We start from the raw sequence: 20,545 nt of genomic DNA on the forward strand, positions 1-20,545 counted from the left end.
ATGTTCTGGGATTACCTTCTATCCGTTTATAGTAGATATTTTAAGTTTTCCCAGTGAACCCTTTCACCTCGGTGCTCCGCACCCAGGGTTCCTGAATTAGTGCGATGTCCACGTCCTCCTCCGCCAGGAGAACGGTTAGGTTGTCCGTTGCATACCGTGAATGCTGCAGATTAATTTGGACAACCCTTAAACCCATGTTTTTTGGCTTCCTTTTTCGGACTCGGTGTCATCTAGCTGCATGCCAGTCAGCAGTTCCTTGGCACCATCGACCTCATCCTGCTCCTCTTCCGGGTTTGCAGAACGGAATATCTTCAGCTGGGTCTTCCTGATCCCAAACTGAAGTTTGTTTCCCACTTTCTCCAGTGGTTCCAGACTCTCTTCTGTAATTAGAAGGAGGAATGACCTGCTGTGCCTTTGCGGAGCCTCCGCTTTGAAGGTAGGGGATTAGTTGATTGGCTTCAAACTCCATGTTTGGTACCCAGATGCGAGCCCTCGGCCTTCGTGGAATCTCGCTAACCGGAATTAGCTTGAGTTTCAAGCCTTCCCAGCTGTTCTGGATTTTACCAATCACGTTTGTCAGAAAATGCAGTGAGAATTGGTCATCGCATTTAATGACACGGTAACCGCGGACTACCTCCACCGAGTCGAAACCTGGTGTTTGGCCCTCCGGGTTCGCCATGACATGGTCAACGACTATGCGAGACAACCGTGCCTCAATCTCTGACCATTTGTCAAGCACTGGTTTTCCGCGGTTAGAGGTTTCGTCTACCAATGCCATTTGGAGATGGTCCCGTGCCACCTCACTAAATCGCTTGATAGGTTTGGAGGCAACTTCACCCTGATCCGATATCTTGTGCTTCTTTGTTACTTTCCCAGTTTCGTCATGCGAGCGGTTTCGTTTTTTGGCATCTGTCCTGTTGGCGGCTTGGAATGCCAAGTATTCTTCAACCACCTTTTGACATTTTGCCTTGTCGGTCTCATCTTTGGGATGAACTTTACCTTCGGTCTCGTTTTTCCGAATCCTGCCAAGGATAGCGAGAGACCTCTGGTAAAGTTTATACCTCGAGGGACCTTTATTACCGCGCTTTTGCCCCATGGCTTTAGCGGATCTTGTTGGTTGATTTATAGTTGTTGGCGTACTGTGGCCCACAGCTTTGCCCTCAACTGTTTCTTGGCTGGAGGCCAAGAGCTCATCCTCTGAGGGTGACCCCGTCATCCTCAGTTCGTCCTTGCTCGAACGTCTTGTCCAATTGTCTGACTGTTTTTTAAGTGCGACCGTCACTTCCTCCTGTCTGTCTGTTTGCTTGTCCTGTAGTTCTGTCCGCGTGTTTGGTTTTTTATCAGTCCGTGCTGTCGATGCGTCAGTATGTTTTTCCGCCATTTTGTCCGTTTGTGCCGAGTATTTTTTTCCCGTCATCCGAATTTTTAAGTTTTTGTTTCAGCATTTCATCTGGTTCGTACGGTCACCTGCCCCGCCGAGGGAGTTGCGCATGTCGCCATGCGCGGTGACCAAAGAGGATAAAGGGGATATATCCGGTCGACCATGGCAGCGCCCCATACCATGGCAAGGCCACCGTTACAACCTGAGGCGGCCTGATATCAGGAGGGCTCCGTACGAAGACAGCCTTATTTAGTCCCCTGGCTGCCAAACCCACCTAATAGGCACGGGTCGCATCACACCTAGGGTTGAGGGAGTTTCTTTAACGAAGTTTACGTCTTCGACCTGTGTGGTTCGCGGGAGACCTACTCTCCTACCTTCCATATCTGGGAGACGTTCCCCTATCCACCACCTGGGGACGCGCCCTATAGGGATAACAGGTTCCCCCAAGGGAATCAAGGTAATAGTAATAAAAAATATTTCTATATTTAACCATATAAAAAATATTCCTAACAGCCCCATCGCAAAACTGAGTTGAAATTGAAAACTACAAAGAAAATTCACAGTAAAGCGATTTCCAAACTTTTACTAAATTCCTTATTAGAACGCCAACTTCTACTAGTTTCAACCAAGCAAGTCGAGAGTCGGCAGCAGTGAAGTGCAGAAGTGGCGCAACTGAGCAAATAACTCGAGCTGAATGTCGTACTGCTGGCGCCGCTGAGAAAAAGGCAAAACTAAGACAAGGAAGAAAAATGAAGTATTTACATGAAAGTAGGAAAGGAGTGCAAATGGCGTAAAATATTTGCATGCATGCGCTGAACTCTGGAATCTTAGTAACTTCTACTTTCTCTATGCAAATTATCGCCTTGGCGCCCTTGTGACGGTCAGTTAGTGACTGATGATTTGCCACAGTCACCCAGAGATGCAGCTGGATAACGTAATGTGATAATAAATTATGCAACAACAAAGGTTTAATTTTTTATGCTTTTTTCCATTTTTTGTTTTTCTTTGTTTTTGTCAACCAGTCTCCCGTTTCAAGTTACATATTTCTTTAGAGTATTTACAAAAATATTTATAAAAAGAGACACAGTGTTTTTGCTTATGAGTATTTGATAAAAGCTCTACGATTTTCTTCTTCTGCTTAAGCATTTAGTGGACAATTTTAAAGTTTCGTCTCAGTTCGCGCTGTTTCACGCTTTATAGGAAAACCACAAAAATATTGCGTGACTGAAAGACGATATGTCGTATTTTACATTAAATTCATTCGGAGGGAAGCTGTATTTCTTTCAGAGGCTGGATCGAAATATTTTATCGCAACAGATAATAATAACGAGTTAGAGGAATTCCTACAAGGTGAAAACGTCGTGCGGTTTGTTAAATCCGCATTCGGACAAGTTTACAGAGTGCCAGATGAAAGAACTGCTCGCAAAGTTTTGGATGCACGAATTTATGGTGAAAAGCGAAGAGGACGGCCGCGGAAGTGATGGTTAGACGACGTTGTGGCGGCAGCTAAGGCTCGCACCGGGCAGTAGTACTGATGATCATTTCCTTCAAAGCCTCTAAATACAATGAGAGTAAAATTTCTGCAAATAATAACAGTGCAAAGACTTTGCAAAAATGCAAATAAAGTTTCAGATATACGTACTAGGTTGTGCAATAAGTTTTGCGGTTCGATAAGATTACAATTGTTCCAACGAATTCCATCCTTGAAGGGACAATCTGGAGGAGCTGCAAAATCTGCTTCCACAGCTGCTGCGGCCTCATCATTTGAAGAAATACCCTTTGCACGTATGCATTTTTTTTAGGTCTGGAAATAGACGGAAGTGCATTTTATCTTTTTTGAAAATGCTCAAAATGCTGCATTCGAGAAAGTCGCGTACGAATGTGTCAATACTTCAGTCAAAATATTAAAATAAGACAATAGACAATAGATGCCTAGGGCTTCTACGAAATCTCTTTCAGTCACTTAACGATTTTTCAATACTTTTTTTACGATATCTGGTGTTGTTGCTGTTTTTGGGCGTCCTTCAAAGCTTCTACGACTACATTTAAATTCAGCAACCAATTTTTCTACTGTACTAATTGATGGCGGAAAGTCCTTATACACTTTCCACATTCGTTCATAAATTTATTTTCCTTTAAGCCCTTTGGGGACGGAGCTGCTCGACGGGTGCGCGTTGCTTTATTTGCCGGCATTGTGCAGTATCGTTCAAATTGACGCAGTAATGTCGTTATCTTCCGTCTTACCAGATTCAAAGTAATATTCGTCCGAACTGTCACTATCTAATGTATCATCTCTAGATCGCTTAGCCATCGTGCGTAGGATAAAATATATAAAAAGCCTGATGGTTCCTCTGGCAGTGACCCTGAGAGACTGAATCGAAGATCTGAAATTCGTTCTGACTACCGTCGTCTCACGTCGTAAGTTTACATTATAAGGAAGACACGACTTCATCGCTAATGGACTCTCGACACGCGTCCTCAACGGTAAAACAGCTTGGGCGGCTATATGCCGACACTCGTCTCCAAAAGGTTAAACCTTCCAAAGATAAAAATTCAATCACTGTACGATATTTGATTTTTCCCATTGTCGAAAATATTGTGGCACGTCAATACTAAATGACTTGTAAATACAGAATGAATTGACAGATTGAAATGAAATCTCAAATAAGTTCACATGCAGACTGTGCCAATATATAACCAAAAAATGTAGGCTAGTAACAAAGCTCTCTCTTATCGAACAGCAAAACTTTTTGAATAACCTAGTATTAAGCATTTTCACAGCAATAATATTAACTCAAATCATAATCTTCCTGTTTTTTTTTTTTTGTCAGGAGATTTATCTGTAATTTTTGTGACCTTGGTTTCAATTTTTAGCATTTCTTATTTCCAAATAGATGAAGTATATACTCTCACACAATGTAGCAGTGTAAATATTACAACGTTTTGACCACTTATTTATTCTTTATAATTTTTTTCTTATTTCCCGATAAAAATATAATTTGTAAACTCTGCTAAAACTTAAAAAAATTCAACAAATTTTCATCGATTTTTTTAATTTTTTAGAAAAATTTAGATTCTTAAAGGTTTAAGTATTTTTATTCAAAAACGACTCTTGTCATTTATATGTAAAAAATGGCAAAAATTTAAATGTCCCATCATTAGAACGCCTTCAGGTAAGATCCGCCAAACAATCGTTCCATGAATTACTAATTGCCCAAGACGTCGAGATATCGATGCTGAAGATTGTTGAGCAACACTTTGTGATACATTAGCAATATTCTCAACAGAACGTCCAGTTTTAAATCTGGCAGTCCTTTTTCTATCCGCAACACAAATCTTGACATTTTTTTAACAATCTTTGAATTGTCGACTCCTTCAGACGATATCTCTCATCAAAAAAATTACGAACTTTGTGATATGTTGTTCTTAAAGATCAACCATTTCCGTAAGTAAAGGGTGATTTTTTAAGAGCTATAGGAAAGTTTTTCAAAAAAATACACGTAAAATTCAGAAAAATGCCTGAAATTTTTATTTAAATCGATAGTACAGTCCATTTCATTTTATGTTTGGAGATTATTTCATGCAAATGTTGACCGCGACTGCGCTTCAAATGGTCCATCCGTTTAGTCCAATTTTGGCATACTCTTTCCAATGTTTCGGCCGGTATCTCACATATAAATGCTTTAATGTTGTCTTCCAAAACGTTAATTGAAGCAGGCTTGTCTGAATAGACATGAGCTTTAACATAGCCACACATAAAATAGTCTAAAGGCGCTATATTGCACCTAAATCCTCTCGCAAAATGTTCCATGTTGTTGAGTAACAGAGGCCCAATTGCTGCGAACGGCGACGAATCGATAATTGGTGGTCATCATGAACACTGGCCGATACAACTGCGATATTTTCTTCAGTTCGCACTCTACGTAAGCGTGTTGGTGGTTTGATGTCCAATAATGTAAATTTGGTTCTAAATTTAGTCACAATAGCTCGAATAGCCGCTTCAGTGGGTCGATTAAACTGGCCATAAAATGGAAGAGGCGCGCGATAAACTTTCTTAACAGAACACGCATTTTTATAATAAAATTAAATGATTTGCAAACGTTGTTCGTTTGTAAGACGATTCATGGTTAAATTATAGACCAAACTGAAGATATTTGACAGTGAAACAAAACACGAAACGTGCCTCAGCTGTTTAAGCCAACTGTTTAAAAAGATAATAGCTAAAAAATAACCCTTTAGTTTGAATAACTATAACGTTTTATTCTATCGTGTCAAGGAAGACATAATATAAAAAAAATGTACCGTCTAGGAAACATTCACTACTAAAAATGCAGAGATCTACGGAGCAAAATAAATTTTTAGCAAGAATTTCAATACCCAGAATATTAATTTAATATTATCTTGTCTTGAAAATGACATATATGAAATTTAGCTGATTAAAGACATATAAATAGTATTTTCAATCAGTCTACTGCAAACTTGAACCGATTTCAGCCAGAAAGGTTAATGTAGTATGGCATGGGTCGGAATTTTAAATTTTTTGGCCACAAGAAATTCTTAGTCCACATCAAAATTGCTAAAATTAAATACTCCAAAATACTTATAAAAAATGAAAAGCTTCAATTTACCAATAACTGAGACATAACAACCTGGTTGTTACTAAATACAATTCACTTACCTTCAGGCGACTGCTTTTTGTTAGATGTGAAAAATTGTGAGACTTTATTCCTGAACCTGTGAAAACTGGACTGATAAGAAACAACTCGAAAAGTGTGGCTTTTTGACCACAAACCATCTCCATGGGAGACTAATTTGTACACCCTTTTCTTTCGGTTGTTTTATTTTGTCTATACCTGCCGTTTATGTTCGCCTAGCTTGAACGTATTATTCATATACCTTCTTTACAAATACTATGTTTTCATTGATTATTATATAATTAATTAATTATCGATATAATTTTTTTTTATTTATGGTATGTATTTACGTAAAATGTGTTAGAGTAAGGTTTTAATTATTAGTTGAAGTGCATACATAAGATTAGAGTGCCGCAATTTATGGAATTCAAACTGAAAATTGAAATTTCCCGAAAAGAATACAGTCAAAATTTTGCAATTGGTCGTGCAGCTTTTACTGTGATGCAAGAAATTAATAAATAATTAATAAAAATACCAAATTAATATGCACTCTCTCATTTGTTTGCTCAGATTCTGGTTTGAATGCGCCTAAAAGTACCTTGTAATGCTTACTTTTGTAATGCAGCAATCACTTTTAACATAACACTTTTCTGTTAAATCGACAGAGTGATGTTAACTCTATTCTGCAAGTGGGGCAATGTACTTTCAGACAACAGCAATTGTATGGGAACTTGCGCCTCTACATGAATGTGAATTTTAACAATTGAGCGGTTGAGCGTAAACTGCTGTTATGGAAGGAAAATTGTATTAAACACAGGATGAAATATTTAAATCAAAAAATTTTCATTAACACTAAAATCTTCTCAGAGTGACCTTTTTACATTCTTTTGTTTAATAATAAAGTTTTTTTTAACTTACAGTTTCGGTAGCTTTGAATTGAAAAAAAGGAACAAACACGAAACTTAAAAATTTTCGCATTTTGGGTATAAAAAAGCACTAAATTTATTGCGAAGAGCAAATGGTTGACAACACTGCACAACTCGGCAAACGTGACGTCTCGCTCTGTTGATGGGCGCAATCTTGTTTCTATCATTCTTGAATATGTATGTATATGCTCTTTGGTTTTCATATCTGCTGATTTATTATTGCGCTGCTCACTAATTTTTCGTATATGCTTTTGGAGCAATGCAGCGTTTGCTAGTTTCTTATAAACAAGTTGTGAGCTTAATTTGTAGAAGAAGTAATTACAAACTAGAAAAAAGTGAGCTCTAAGGCAACTAACAAAATGCTCTTCTTTTCAGTTCAAAGTATGAAATTACAAAAGCGATCTAACAGGCATTTATTGTATTTCAATGTGTAAAATCTTCTCTTTCTCTACTCACTTTTCTTAAAAATCAAACAAAAGATTATCAAGCACCATTTTTACATACGTTAGAGAGCAGACATACCGTTGTAGCAATACTCCGAGCACGAGTACAAGAGCATACATGCATTGTGTGCATATATGTATTTTTGTTGTTGTAGCTTCTATGACCTATCGAGGAGTTCATCTGCCAGCAAGTCAAGTGCACTTTGATGTAAACAAAAGCTTTTAGTACCTTACGAACTAACAAATAAATCCACTTTTCTACACTCTTTGAATTGTTTTTATAAACGTGATTGCCATCTTCTTTCAACACAGAGAAAAATGCTTAATATATTGATTTTTCCAATGATTACCCATTGGTATAGGGTATAAATGACTGCGACTGTGATTGGCAGACTTTTAATTAATTTGTGAACCGTGTCCTCCTCGACACGTCTCGCCAAAAGATACTTGACACGCAAACGTGATAACGCATGTCGCCGACAATGTACTTGTATATTGCATACACACATCCAAATGAAACAAGACTTCTTGTTCAAGCTTCTTCCACGGCTAGTATTTGCGGAAGTTTTCAATTGACAGCAGGCATTTTGTTCAACTTCAGATTCATTGAATCGCAGAATCGCACACCCATGGGAGAACGAGTAGTTGCACATGTACTCGTATTTGAGAAGAGCGGTAGTGCGAGCATAAGGATTTTTCTATTTTTAAAATGCGCACTAGAATCACTGCTTGCATTCTGTTTCAATTTCTTCTAAATTAGCATACGTCGATCTCGACGCTGTCGGAATGATGCAGAATTCTGTGTGTTCACTTGAACTAAATTTCACTACTAATACTCCAGAGCGAATCTTTAAAGGTGATATTAGTGGACCAACTGATTTGTTTTTGTTTTTCCTTTATGGTGCACGTTCGGATTTGTGAATGATGAAAATCTGTTCCATTCACACTATCGTCCTATTCTTTTAGTTTCAAATGCATGTCGGCTGTTCAACTCGGTTCATCCTTTTGTTTTTCTTTCATTCTTCTTCATTATTTCTTGATGTTCGAATGTAAAGGGTGTTTTTTTTAGAGGTTAGGTTTTCAAGATGAAATAAAACGTATATAATTTAATGTTATGGCCAAGAATTTAGCTTTATTATAAAGATAAGGGCTTGCCATTATGTTTTAAAAATGATTTCGGGCAAGTGGCCGCCGCGGCTGGCTCGAATTAATTCCAGCTGAGAGGCCCAATTTTCGACCACTTTTTGCAGCAGTTGGGGCCGTATGTCAGCAATAACGCGCCGAATATTCTCTTCCAAGACGTCAATCGTCTCGGGCTTATCTGCGTAGACAAGCGACTTCACATAGCCCCACAAGAAATAGTCCAGCGGTGTTATATCGCACGATCTTGGAGGCCACGCCACAGGTCCACGGCGCGAGATAATGCGCTCACCAAAAGTTTCCTTCAATAAATCGATTGTTGCGTTGGCTGTATGGCATGTAGCGCCGTCTTGTTGGAACCAAAGGTCGTCCACATCAACATCGTCCAATTGAGGCACGAAAAAGTCATTAATCATGGCTCTATAGCGCTCTCCATTGACTGTAACATTATGGCCGGCTTCATTTTTAAAGAAATATGGACCAATGATTCCCTCTGCCCATAGAGCACACCAAACAGTGACTTTTTGAGGATGTAACGGCGTCTCAGCAATGGCTTGTGGATTATGTTCACTCCAAATGCGACAATTTTGCTTATTGACATACCCATTCAACCAAAAGTGATGCGTCGCGCGAACCGAACATTATTTTCGTAATAAATTTGCACGATTTGCAAACGTTGTTCAGGTGTAAGTCTATTCATTATGAAATGGCAAACCAAACTGAGCATAAATCAAGTGACAGCTGTCAAAAAGACCATCTACGAAAAAAGTAGTGCCAACTTGAAAACCTAACCTCTAAAAAAACACCCTTTATAAAGCGTTGTTGTTGGTCTTGTGACATCACCTTTTATGGATGCACCTTGTAATGTTATGAGCACTGCTTCTACAAGGAGAAAGCTTCTAAAGCCTTTAACCCCGTCAGTGACAGAACTTTAACCTGAACTAAACCTTCTACTGACTAAGTACCGATCCCCTAATGGTATTATTGTTAACTAAATCGCGAGTTACACTTGACGTGTAGTTCGTCAAATTTGCATGCACTTTAGTATTCCCCTGTTTTGTTTGAATTTACGTTTTTTCTCTAAAATTATAATATTCTGGGTATAATATACTTGAATAGACTCAGCAGAAAGTTCAACATAACAAAAGACTGATTCAAAGCACACCTTATTTAATACCTCGCATAATTTAAATAATTGGATAAAAAAGTCGGGTGAACAATTTTTGCGGACGGCAAACCCTCTGTGTGACGGCAAACCCTCTGTGACCCGCGACATTCGCACAGCCTGGTATAAAATTGTTTATCGAAGTTGGTTAATTAGTTGATGAATAATTTAAAAATTATTAAAAATCTAGGATGCAATAACAGGATGGCACGGTGGGTGGTGGTAAACCGTTCTACCACTCGGGATATTATGTGGTACAAATAAGTACCAGCCGTCCTGTAAAACACACTTAAGAAATAAGAAATAATATATACAACAATTTATATCTATTTATTTATTTTTTTTTTATTTATATTTTTTTTAATTGATATATTATTCAAGAAAATTTTAGAGAAAAAATATCTTTATACATAAAATTCATGTATGGTAAGGTGCGAAGTACGTTTTGCAAAGCGGTTCTTGGCACTCTTTACATATCGTCTTAGTGCGAGTCTGAATTTTTTGATAACTGCAATTGGTACAACGACGTCGTGTAGTCCCTTCAACAGGAAGATGTATTTCCTTGCGTTTGGCAATTTGTGGTGTTCGTCCAGGTTTTGAACGCCGAACGGCTGTAGTTTGTAAGCCGTCCTGGATCAATGCCTCAGCTAAAGTAACTAAAAAACGATTTGAATGGTATCTTTTTCCTGTTGATTTTCTACCGTATTCATAAAGCCCAGACATCAGATCAGCCAAGTCGACTCCTACCATGATCTCCCTATAAAATTTTATTTGACTTGGACATTGCACTAGAATTTTTTTTCCTGTTTTCAACGTTTTTGTAACATTAGCCACAGAAGGTTCGTAACAATTACTCAATACCAATACTTCTTTCGTGTCGTGTCTGATCTATACTTGAATGTCTCGGTATGTGGTTTGATATTGTGCAGCTCCATAAATAGTTTGTTTTGATACAAAATTTTCATCCGGAGTATTCCAAATAATATTTGTTTTCGATGCGCCGGAGTTCAAAGCGACGTCATCAATGACGCTTTCAGTATCATCGTTACTGCTGTTAGAGCTCAAGACACCACTAGGTAAGAATCTCTCGCCAGCATCCTCATTCTTCTCGTCTACTAAATCTTCGCTATCACTGGGAGCAATGCAATTACTTGGAAGAAAATTGTCGGAACTTCCCTTAAAGAAGTCTTCTGAGTCGCTGGTACTATCAGCTTCGCCTCCCAGGATTTTTTGGATATCTTCAGAGTCCATTTTCTAAGGATAGTATAAATTTTGATCAAAACGAAGAGTCACATTATGTATTTAGTATCTTATTTATAAGACTAGTGGTACACTATACCGGACGAATGGTACACATAAGTCCCATATGCTAAAATAAGTGCAAAACTCTATTTTTTTTTATAAATATTATACTTACATGCACAAATTGTAAACACTTTTAAAATATCTTAGAAAAACTCCGCGAAAACTAACAGCGATTTTAACTTTCACTGCTTGTCAATGCAAAAAAACAGACTCCGTTAGTACAGATAACAAAAATTGTAACGGGACTTATCAGTATGCATTTAGAAAAGAGTAGAGATGATCAGGTGAATAGCAGCCAGCAGAAATTCACTGAGTCAATATTGTGACATTTAATCTCTAAGTGGTACACATGTGTACCATTCGGATCGAAAGGGTTAACCGTTTTTCGTGTTTCTCTTTTTAAAATACAAATAAGGAAAAATCAGAACTTTTCACGTTTGGAGAGGTGTAAACATAAAATTAAAAACAGGCGTCCAGTAAGAGATATTTAGTATCACAGCTTAAGCGGGGAGCCTGGTTTATAAGGTCAAAAAAATCAATTTTTTTTGTCGTTTTAAACGATTCCTAATATATTTCAGAATATTCACACAAAGTTACAGAGCCTAATTCTCAATATTTCCGTAGATACAAAGCCAAAGGTAGGCGAGCGTTAGGTAGTTACGCTGTGACCGGACAGCTATAGTACAAACTTTATCTTCTTTTCTCGACTTTTCATTTTTATGATTTCTTTGAATTGGCGTACATGAATGAAAAAAAACTAATGCACCTTTTGAAATGAGTCATAGTTTGTTCCCTTCAGTATTAAATTCTCTTTCTCCCAGAAATGTTTTAAGGATATTTCCTTATTAAAAATAGTTAAAAAAGTTGAAGTGAATTTTCTTTTTATAGAAAGTCATTTTTTTCTTTAAAACCTCCAAAAAGTTGAAATTTTGGAATTTCTCTCAGTTTTCTTAGTTCATCTAGAATAAAAATCATGATAATTAGAAATCCATTTGAATATTTTGCTTTAGATAAAAATTACGAGCTGTATCTTGTACGCCAGTTGGAAACTCCAGCGTTACAGCGCTCAACTAATTTCTATGTTAAACATTTTTTTCAACTTATTTTAACCAGTACAAAAATTTTTTATACTTTTTAAATTTTCATTAAAAGAAAGAAAAAACTTTGCAGTGCTAAATTAATTTTTTCCTTAAAAAAAAAAATCGCAAAGAGATGCAATTTTTAGACCTCATAAACCAGGCTCCCCCCTTAATAAGAATCGTTTAAAATTAATCAGTAAAATACATGAAGCTCATATGACAACCAACCTGTTCTCTAAAGAAGGTATTGGTTCTTGGCGGCGCCAACAGCCGTCTTCTAATCATAAAATGAAACTGGAATGATATGAAAATTGCAAGCGGTTCTTCTCGAATTCCTAATTTTCTAGAATTATGACGTTTGCATTTAAACTTTCACTTCAACTAAAATAAATAAATACATGCATACTTACATATATACATACATACACATATTTGTACACATGAGTTATATTTTTCAAAGGCCTTACTCTAAGTAATTGAATGAACTGTCGAAAACTTTTGCTTTCACCGACTTTACTCACCCATACTCAGCCATTTCGAGTTCCTACAAGTAGTTATACTCAATACACTAGTCTTTGCCGCTTGTGTGAGAGACTAATGTTATCTTACTGCTAAAATATACATGAAGCGAAACTCTGTTTGTAATTAATCAAATGGATATGAACTTTTCGTCGAAATAAATTCGAGAGAGTAATTTTCCTTAGTGAAGAAATATGGTAAAGGGAAAATTCTAAGGATTTCAACACATTAGTTGCAGCTAAAAATAAAATTTATAAAATATTAGTTGGAGCTAAAAATAAAATTCATAAAATATTTGCCTTTAATTAATTTGCGCAAAGACTTAATATTATATAATAGTAAATGATAGAAGTGTATGTGTGTGTGTTGCTTTTTGAATAGAAGCAGGTAAGTAGTAATACGCAGAATTGCACTTGCATACGAGAAAGAGTAAGGGTGCGTAAAAGCTGCTGCTAGTAATCTTTTTAGAACTACTTATATATGTATGCATACGAATGTACAGCGACTCCCATAATATAAATGGAATTGAGTTATTCTTTCCTCGCTAAGTCATATGATATAGCCAAAGCCATATATATTTTTTTTTAATCTTAATCTTTTGATTTTTGTGTGTACAAATTGGCTAGAAAAGTATTTCCTCTACGAAATTAAAGCAAGTGTACCACAAGTAAGTCAGCTTATATGTACACTTTATCACAGCGGATCTACGCTTAACGCAGAGCTCATATATTAGAGCCACTTATGCCGATGATACGGTTATAAATTCAAAAGGTAGCCATGATTCAATTGCTCCTTACAACTTACAAGAAAACCTTAACAGTTTTAGTTCCTAGTTAAAAACCTGGCACATAAAAGCTAACGCAACCAAATCTATGCAGATTACTTTCACGTGCCGCTACCGTGTATGCCTTTAAACAACGCTCTAGTACCCTATGATCAGAAAGTACCTGGAATGTTTAAATAAAACAAAACAGAGTTAAATTTCAGGCAAATTTCCTCCATGCACCCCTAGTAGGCCAACGAAGGGATGGCCTTCAGCTCCTTCATCGTATTCTCTTTGATCTCTTCTATCGACTGAAATCTCCTTCCACGAAGTGGTAACTTCAACTTGGGAAATAAAAGGAAGTCGCACAGGGCCATATCAGTTGAGTACGGTGCTTGCTTATGGTATTTACTTGGTGTTTGCTCAAATAAAAAATTTAAAAAAAATAAATAATTGGCGCGTACACTTCTGTTAGGTGTTTGGCCGAGCTCCTCCTCCTATTTGTGGTGTGCGTCTTGATGTTGTTCCACAAATGGAGGGACCTACAGTTTCAAGCCGATTCCGAACGGCAGGTATTTTTATGAGGAGCTTTTTCATGGCAGAAATACACTCGGAGGTTTGCCATTGCCTGCCGAGGGGCGACCGCTATTAGAAAAATGTTTTTATTAATTTTGCTTTCACCGAGATTCGAACTAACGACCTCTCTGTGAATTCCCATTCGGCTACGGCGGCGCCATATTATCGTATTATACCTATAGGGTGCAAAATTATGTAATAAACTCCTCTGGGCAAGACGAACTTCTTTCAATAGTAAATGTTAGTTTTTTATGACAGATTGTAGGTAATAAATGGAGTTAAAAACAAAGAAAAATATTTTTGAACTTTTTTTTTTTTGAAATAATTAAAAAAAATTATTTTCCGATGGTGTTGCAATTCAGTAAAAGGAAACAATAAATAAAAATTAATAAAAAAATACGTATCAAAAATTTATTTACCGTAACCAAAAATCACATAGGCACATTTTTCCCCCAAAAAAGTATAAAAATAGAAGAAGACCAGGTTTATTCGGATTTATTAACATAGATTAAAAATAAGTAGGCTTGAAACTCCCAGCTTATCTTAAACCATATTAAGAGCTTTATTCCCGAGACTTTTTTGTTCAGAATTGTCCGTAGAATACTTCAGTTGTTGAAGCAAAGTAGAGAAAAAATGAAGCGTGTCTTAATTTGCAGGGACTTACAAATTTGCTAATGATGAGTTTGATTATGTGCTTCATTATCTGCATGCAGCCAAAACGAAACTTTATGGAAACTTTACGGTTTTTTTAATCCAAAAAACTAAGTGCAAGAATCATAGCAACCCATTTATGTTTGTGATTCATTACTCTTGGTATACATAATTTTTTTAGTTGAAATAAAGCAACCGTAATGCTTACACGAGCGTTTTCATTTTAGGACATATAAAGGTAACATAACCTTACACTACGAAGTCTTGAAACATATATAAAAACAAATTTTTTTGTGATGCTCTGGTGTTCTCACTAAAGAAATACAAAAAAACAAAACAAAAATCATTAATTATGAAACCATTAACTGAGGCATTAACAATGAATTCGGAATAGAATCGTGCCACATATCATGGAAAAAAGTGCTTGCAATGGAAATGGTGGTACAGTAAAACATTCCTTAGACATGGAAGTTTAAGATAAATAGATGCTATATCCGTTTCGAGTCCTAAAGCATTTTTCGATTTAACGAAAAAAATTAGTTCCGATGTTGAACACAGGGAAATAAAAGTAATTCAAGAGAAGCATGTAAAACATGTAAAGCAATCGAGGTATACACGTAAATTGTATACTTTAAGTCCTTTAGAAAACAATAAAGTTTAATGTAAAAACGTTTCTATTCTCGACGATAGCGTATCCTTCTCAATTTTACTATTCGATTTTTTAGTAGTTTTCGATAAAATGATTACGTACTTTTGATCGTGAATTATTATTATTTTTTTTAGTTTTGAATACGTGGTCTACAGAGAATTAGAGCTGAATGGGATAGTAATATGTATACTAGGGCGGGTCGATTTAAAAATCGCCCATTGCTCTATGAAAAGCGTACTCTAGGGAACAAAATAAGAAACTTTGCTGAAGGAACCATACCTCTAAAACGAATTCTGATGTCCCCCAATTTGGGTCGAACGAAAAATCCCACTTTGACCCATTTAGAGTGCTCCAATCAAGTCCAAATGTATGACTGACCCCCACTAACTTTGGATGGCCGATCCACCCATGCCAGTGGTACACCCCCTGGAACTCCCATGGGGGGTTCCCCATACAATCATTTCAAAATATCACCATTTTTGGCCTTTACATGAGAAAAGAAACTAAAAAGTTCGACCCAAATTGGGGGACATCAGAATTCATTTTAGAGGTATGGTTCCTTCGGCAAAGTTTCTTATTTTGATCCCTAGAATATGATTTTCACAGAGCAATGGGCGATTATTTTGCCTCCCCACAAATCGACCCGGCCTAATGTATACATATTTTATTTTTATTTTTTGTTTTGATTGTTAATTATGCCTTAGCCTTATTAGCTGAAAATCTTTTGTTTCCGTGCTGAAAATGCTTTCAAAGAAGTGTGAAGAGCCTGCGTGCGCTACAATTATTAGAAACTTTATCAATTAAACAGGAAATTTCATTTTTTATACTTATAGTTTTTACTTTTTGACTCTATTTGATAGTTAAGCTATTTAAAAAAAAATTCAATTTGAATCCATTGCCTGCCAAGTTTTCTTTTAGTACAAAAAAACTTCGAGGTAAAAATATCTGAAGAAGGAGGATTCAAATGTTTGAGCAGCAATGATCTGCAAATAACTAAAAATTTTGTTAAAGCGTTGGCACACTCCAAATACACCCCAAATAAAGCAATTCTTGCTAATAAAATTCTCTTTTAGTATTACTAAATTTAGACGTAAAAATCTCTGAATAACATGACTCAAAAGCTTTAAAAGCAAGAATAAGCAAAAAAAAATTCAAATTTGAAAAACCGATTGGCATTCTTCAAATACACGCCAAACAAAAAAAAATATTAAATATCAACAAATTCTGAATTTCTAAAGTTCGTGGATGTATAAAATGTCACTATTGGGTATCAATTGAACTTGCGACGAAAATATGCTAAGAAAAAGAGCCCGCCAAAGTATCTGCCTGGCATTACATCGAAGGCACCTTGGTGAGCTTAGTATATAATTAAATTTTCTCCAGAAACGTTCATAATAATACACTCCATATTGCTGCTATACGGCTGCTGTATTTACCTGTGGCGCCTCTCAACCTTACGCTGTGAGGTCTACTGGCTATCTAGGATAAGGATTAGGTACTGTATTAATAATTAGAACAGGCAAATTTAAATTCTTAATTGCTTATTTGAGAAGTATTTGATACCGCATGGCGTATGAGTAACTAAAAAGCGATTATTTTAGTTTTATTAGGAACTCCATTAAATTTCATTCTTTCAGGGTTATGCATATCTATCTACATATCGCACCCTAAATACAAAAGGGTCACAACTCAAAATGTACTTTCTGCTCAAATATGAACGAGACGTTATCAATAAAACGGTCCGCGGATGACATATGGCAAAAATAAATTTTTGGTTTTTTGGTAGGACTGTTATAAACTTACATGGCAAATTTCAGCGTGATATGTCACATAGCTTGTTTTCTGTGCTACTGTAAACAAGTCAAGCTCGAGTGTGGAAAATTTTGAGTTGTGACCCTTTTGTATTTAGGGTGCGATATGTGTGAGCTTATATGTGTGTACATCACAGTTTTCTACACGTATACATACGCGCACATGCATGTATGAACTTTACAATCGAAAGCATGCACCTGCTATGGATCGCATCTTCCATATGTGTAGCATATCGGAAGGCGTTGAATTGAATCAAGCATAGACCAACAATGCATTGAATGCATTCACATACAAGCACCTATGTACCAATGCAACCATGCTTTCATGTAAACCCACAAATCCATTTTCCTGTACTTAAATGTTTATGAAATTGGTTGTTAAAATTTCTAAACTGCCTACTAAATCCAACTCAATTTCGATTACTGGAATATTTGGAATGCAAATGGCCCCCAAAATTGCTTATTTACTCAATATGAATATCGGCATTCTTGCTACTAAACCAAAGTAGACCGCTTGCGAAATGTATTTTTACCAAACTGATTATTAGTATGCAAATTCTGTAGAAATTCTATTACCCATTATTGTAACTTGAAAAGCTTCACATCTAATTGAATGCAATTCATTGTAAATGGAAATGTTTGGCATTTGAATTTTGAATGCAATCTAGTATTGAAGTATGTTGCCTACTTAGGGTAAAAGCACAGTCCAATAGATACATGATTATATATAGGTACACTTGTGCTCACATAATTAAGCTTTCAAGCTACATTTTTTAAGGGGTTTTATACGTCCAGCAGCGCCAAAACGCGCTAAAATAAAAATTGTTTTTAGAAAGAATAATAAAGAAATAAATATAAAAAATTATATACATTGTTTATTAGTACTTAAACTTTATAAAAAGAATTGTTTTAATTTTTCTTTGCAAAAATTAGTATATAAAAAATCACGTGACCCAAAGTACAATGAAAAAAAGTTGTCCCACAGTCCACATCATTTCTCCTTGAAATGTTGATGGATCTGTAAAAAGTTTTGCTATTTACGGCATTTAAAAAAAGTATGCGTTTGCGTTCATATATGTGACACTTTAATTATGTTTATAAAATTTTTAATAAAAATATAAAAAATCATATTTAAATAATCACGTGACCCAAAGTACAATGAAAAAAAGTTGTCCCACAGTCCACATCATTTCTCCTTGAAATGTTGATGGATCTGTAAAAAGTTTTGCTATTTACGGCATTTAAAAAAAGTATGCGTTTGCGTTCATATATGTGACACTTTAATTATGTTTATAAAATTTTTAATAAAAATATAAAAAATCATATTTATAGAGAAAACACCTTCGAATATTTAAAAAACATCCGCATTAAAAAATTTTTAAAACTGTATGAGTTATCATAGAGTCCGTGCCAGAAAAAGTAGTTTCGAGAAACTCTCGTCGGGCAGTTACATTTTCTACCATAACGTTGTTTCTATGGCGAATTTTTACAATCGACTTCCACAGCAATACCAGGCGTAAGCTATATAGAATAATAATATGTAAAAAATCAAATCGAGTTTTTGAAAATTCTGGACTTACATACGTCCCCTTAATTTTTCGCAAAAACATGCTTCATTGCATAGAAAAAACCATACAAATCAAGGTGTCAAATTTTATATAAAATTTATAAAATTTTAACAGACTTCAGAAAATGATGAGTGAAATGTTCCACTTTTAAATCAGAGTTCCTAGAAAACTTCTGGGAACGCAGTCCTATAGCATACAAAAATATTCAGTAATAAACACTCTTCATTTGATTTTATCGTGTTTATTACTATGTTTACTTATTTGTTTATTTATATTCAAAAATACAAATTGTTCAAATTTATAAATAAAAAAACTACAGGGTCCGGCACTCGAAGTGTAACCAACTTTAGAACGCGCGCGCAGCTGATGCACGTGCATGTTTCTTGTTTATCGCGCCATTACTCGTTACAATGATATTGGTAGCATTGCGAAACGTCATGGAGGTGGTCATCAAAAGACTGCAACGTCAAGTGAAATGTTTCAAAAAGTGAAGAAGCGACTTGAGCAAAGTCCCCGACAAAATGCCAATCCAATGGCGAAAGAACTGAAAATATCTGATCGTAGTATCCACCACATACTAAAAAATGATCCGGAAGTCAAGCCTTACAAGATCCAAAAGGCGCATGATCTCACACCACAACAGCAAAAAGTCAGGGTTGAGAGAGCAAAGGAGTTGATTCGCTTGGCAGAAAGCGGTCAATTTTCGAACGAAACGTTTCTGACAAGAAAATTTTTCAAATTGAGCAATTCGTAAACTCCCAAAAATAGGGTTTATTTGACTGATCGTTCATACGAGAATTTGAATCATCGATTGGGCACCAGGAGGTAGCACCCGCCACATGTAATGGTTTGGGTCGCTGTAATCGCAGATGGTAGCCTTAAAATCATTTTCATCGCGTCTAGCGGGCGTCAAGGTAAATGCGAAATATTATCGGGAGAGTATTTTGGGGATTGCTTTGAAGCCGTGGGCATACAAACATTTCGGTGGCAGACCATGAACGTTTCAACAGAAGTCGACACCGTCTCACTAAGCTTGAGTAAACCAAAATGGCTCTAAAAATTCCCCAGACGCAAATCCGATGAATTATTCTCTTTGCAGAGGTTCACCAGTCTCCCGGCGCTATCCCCATTGTCCGTGAGTGAACCAAAATACCTGTAGGTCACATTCTGGCAGCTTGCGATTCATTTCTGGACCGTCTCAAGGCAATAGTCAAGGCAAAAAGTGGTTATATCGAGTAGAAGTAATTTGATTCTTAGTTTTGTATTATTTCCTCACATTTTTTACTTTGAATTGAATAAAAGTAATTTTCAAAACTAAATTAATATTATTTTTAATTGGTTACATCACCAGTGTCGGACCCCGTAAGATTAAAGTACAATAAAAAAGTCATTGAGTTTTAGAAATAATAAAATCAAACGAAATGAAATTAGAGATCTCATTAAATTTCGCCAGGAGACCGAGCAATACGAGCATTGAGCTCTGAATTGGTTATGAAAATTTTGAGATAAAAAGGATAAAAACTTCGTAAAATTTTCGCCGGAACAAACACATTATTGCGCGGTAACAGAAACGTGCAATAAATGTCATCTTGGATTAAATTTAACACGAAATACAACGACAGAAGTGACCTTGTACGATCAAGCGAGTTTAAGTTGATCAGTAGCAGGCGGGAGCTAACATGTAAAAGAGAATTGTGACAGAAGAATTTAAAAATTTAGGTAAAGGACTTGTTGATCGATTGACTATTTGATCTAAAGTACTTTTTAATAAATAATAGTTTATATTTTATTAAAATTCGATTCATAAGAAATGGTCTCCTAATCGTTTGAAATACCATATAAAATAAATCAGCGGGACGAACTGTCAAAAGAACGATATTGAGAAAAGAATAGAGCGAAACAAGAAAAACCTCGTAGAAAAAAAGACACAAATTT

The 20,545-nt window shown here is 36.0% G+C and overlaps 1 protein-coding gene across 1 annotated transcript; it reads right to left on the bottom strand.

Moving 5' to 3' along the window:
- Window positions 1-271: 271 nt before the first annotated feature.
- On the bottom strand, window positions 272-1,381 carry LOC129244115 (uncharacterized). The gene has a single exon (XM_054881729.1). The coding sequence runs from the start codon at window positions 1,379-1,381 to the stop codon at window positions 272-274; it is 1,110 nt and encodes a 369-aa protein (XP_054737704.1).
- Between the last annotated feature and the right edge of the window lie 19,164 nt (window positions 1,382-20,545).

This window comes from Anastrepha obliqua, chromosome 4 (genome assembly GCF_027943255.1).
Source record: "Anastrepha obliqua isolate idAnaObli1 chromosome 4, idAnaObli1_1.0, whole genome shotgun sequence".
Classification (NCBI taxonomy): domain Eukaryota; kingdom Metazoa; phylum Arthropoda; class Insecta; order Diptera; family Tephritidae; genus Anastrepha; species Anastrepha obliqua.

What these genes read in the sequence shown, in the direction of transcription:
- LOC129244115 (XM_054881729.1), bottom strand. Translation starts at nt 1,381, where the DNA reads ATGGCGGAAAAACATACTGACGCATCGACAGCACGGACTGATAAAAAA.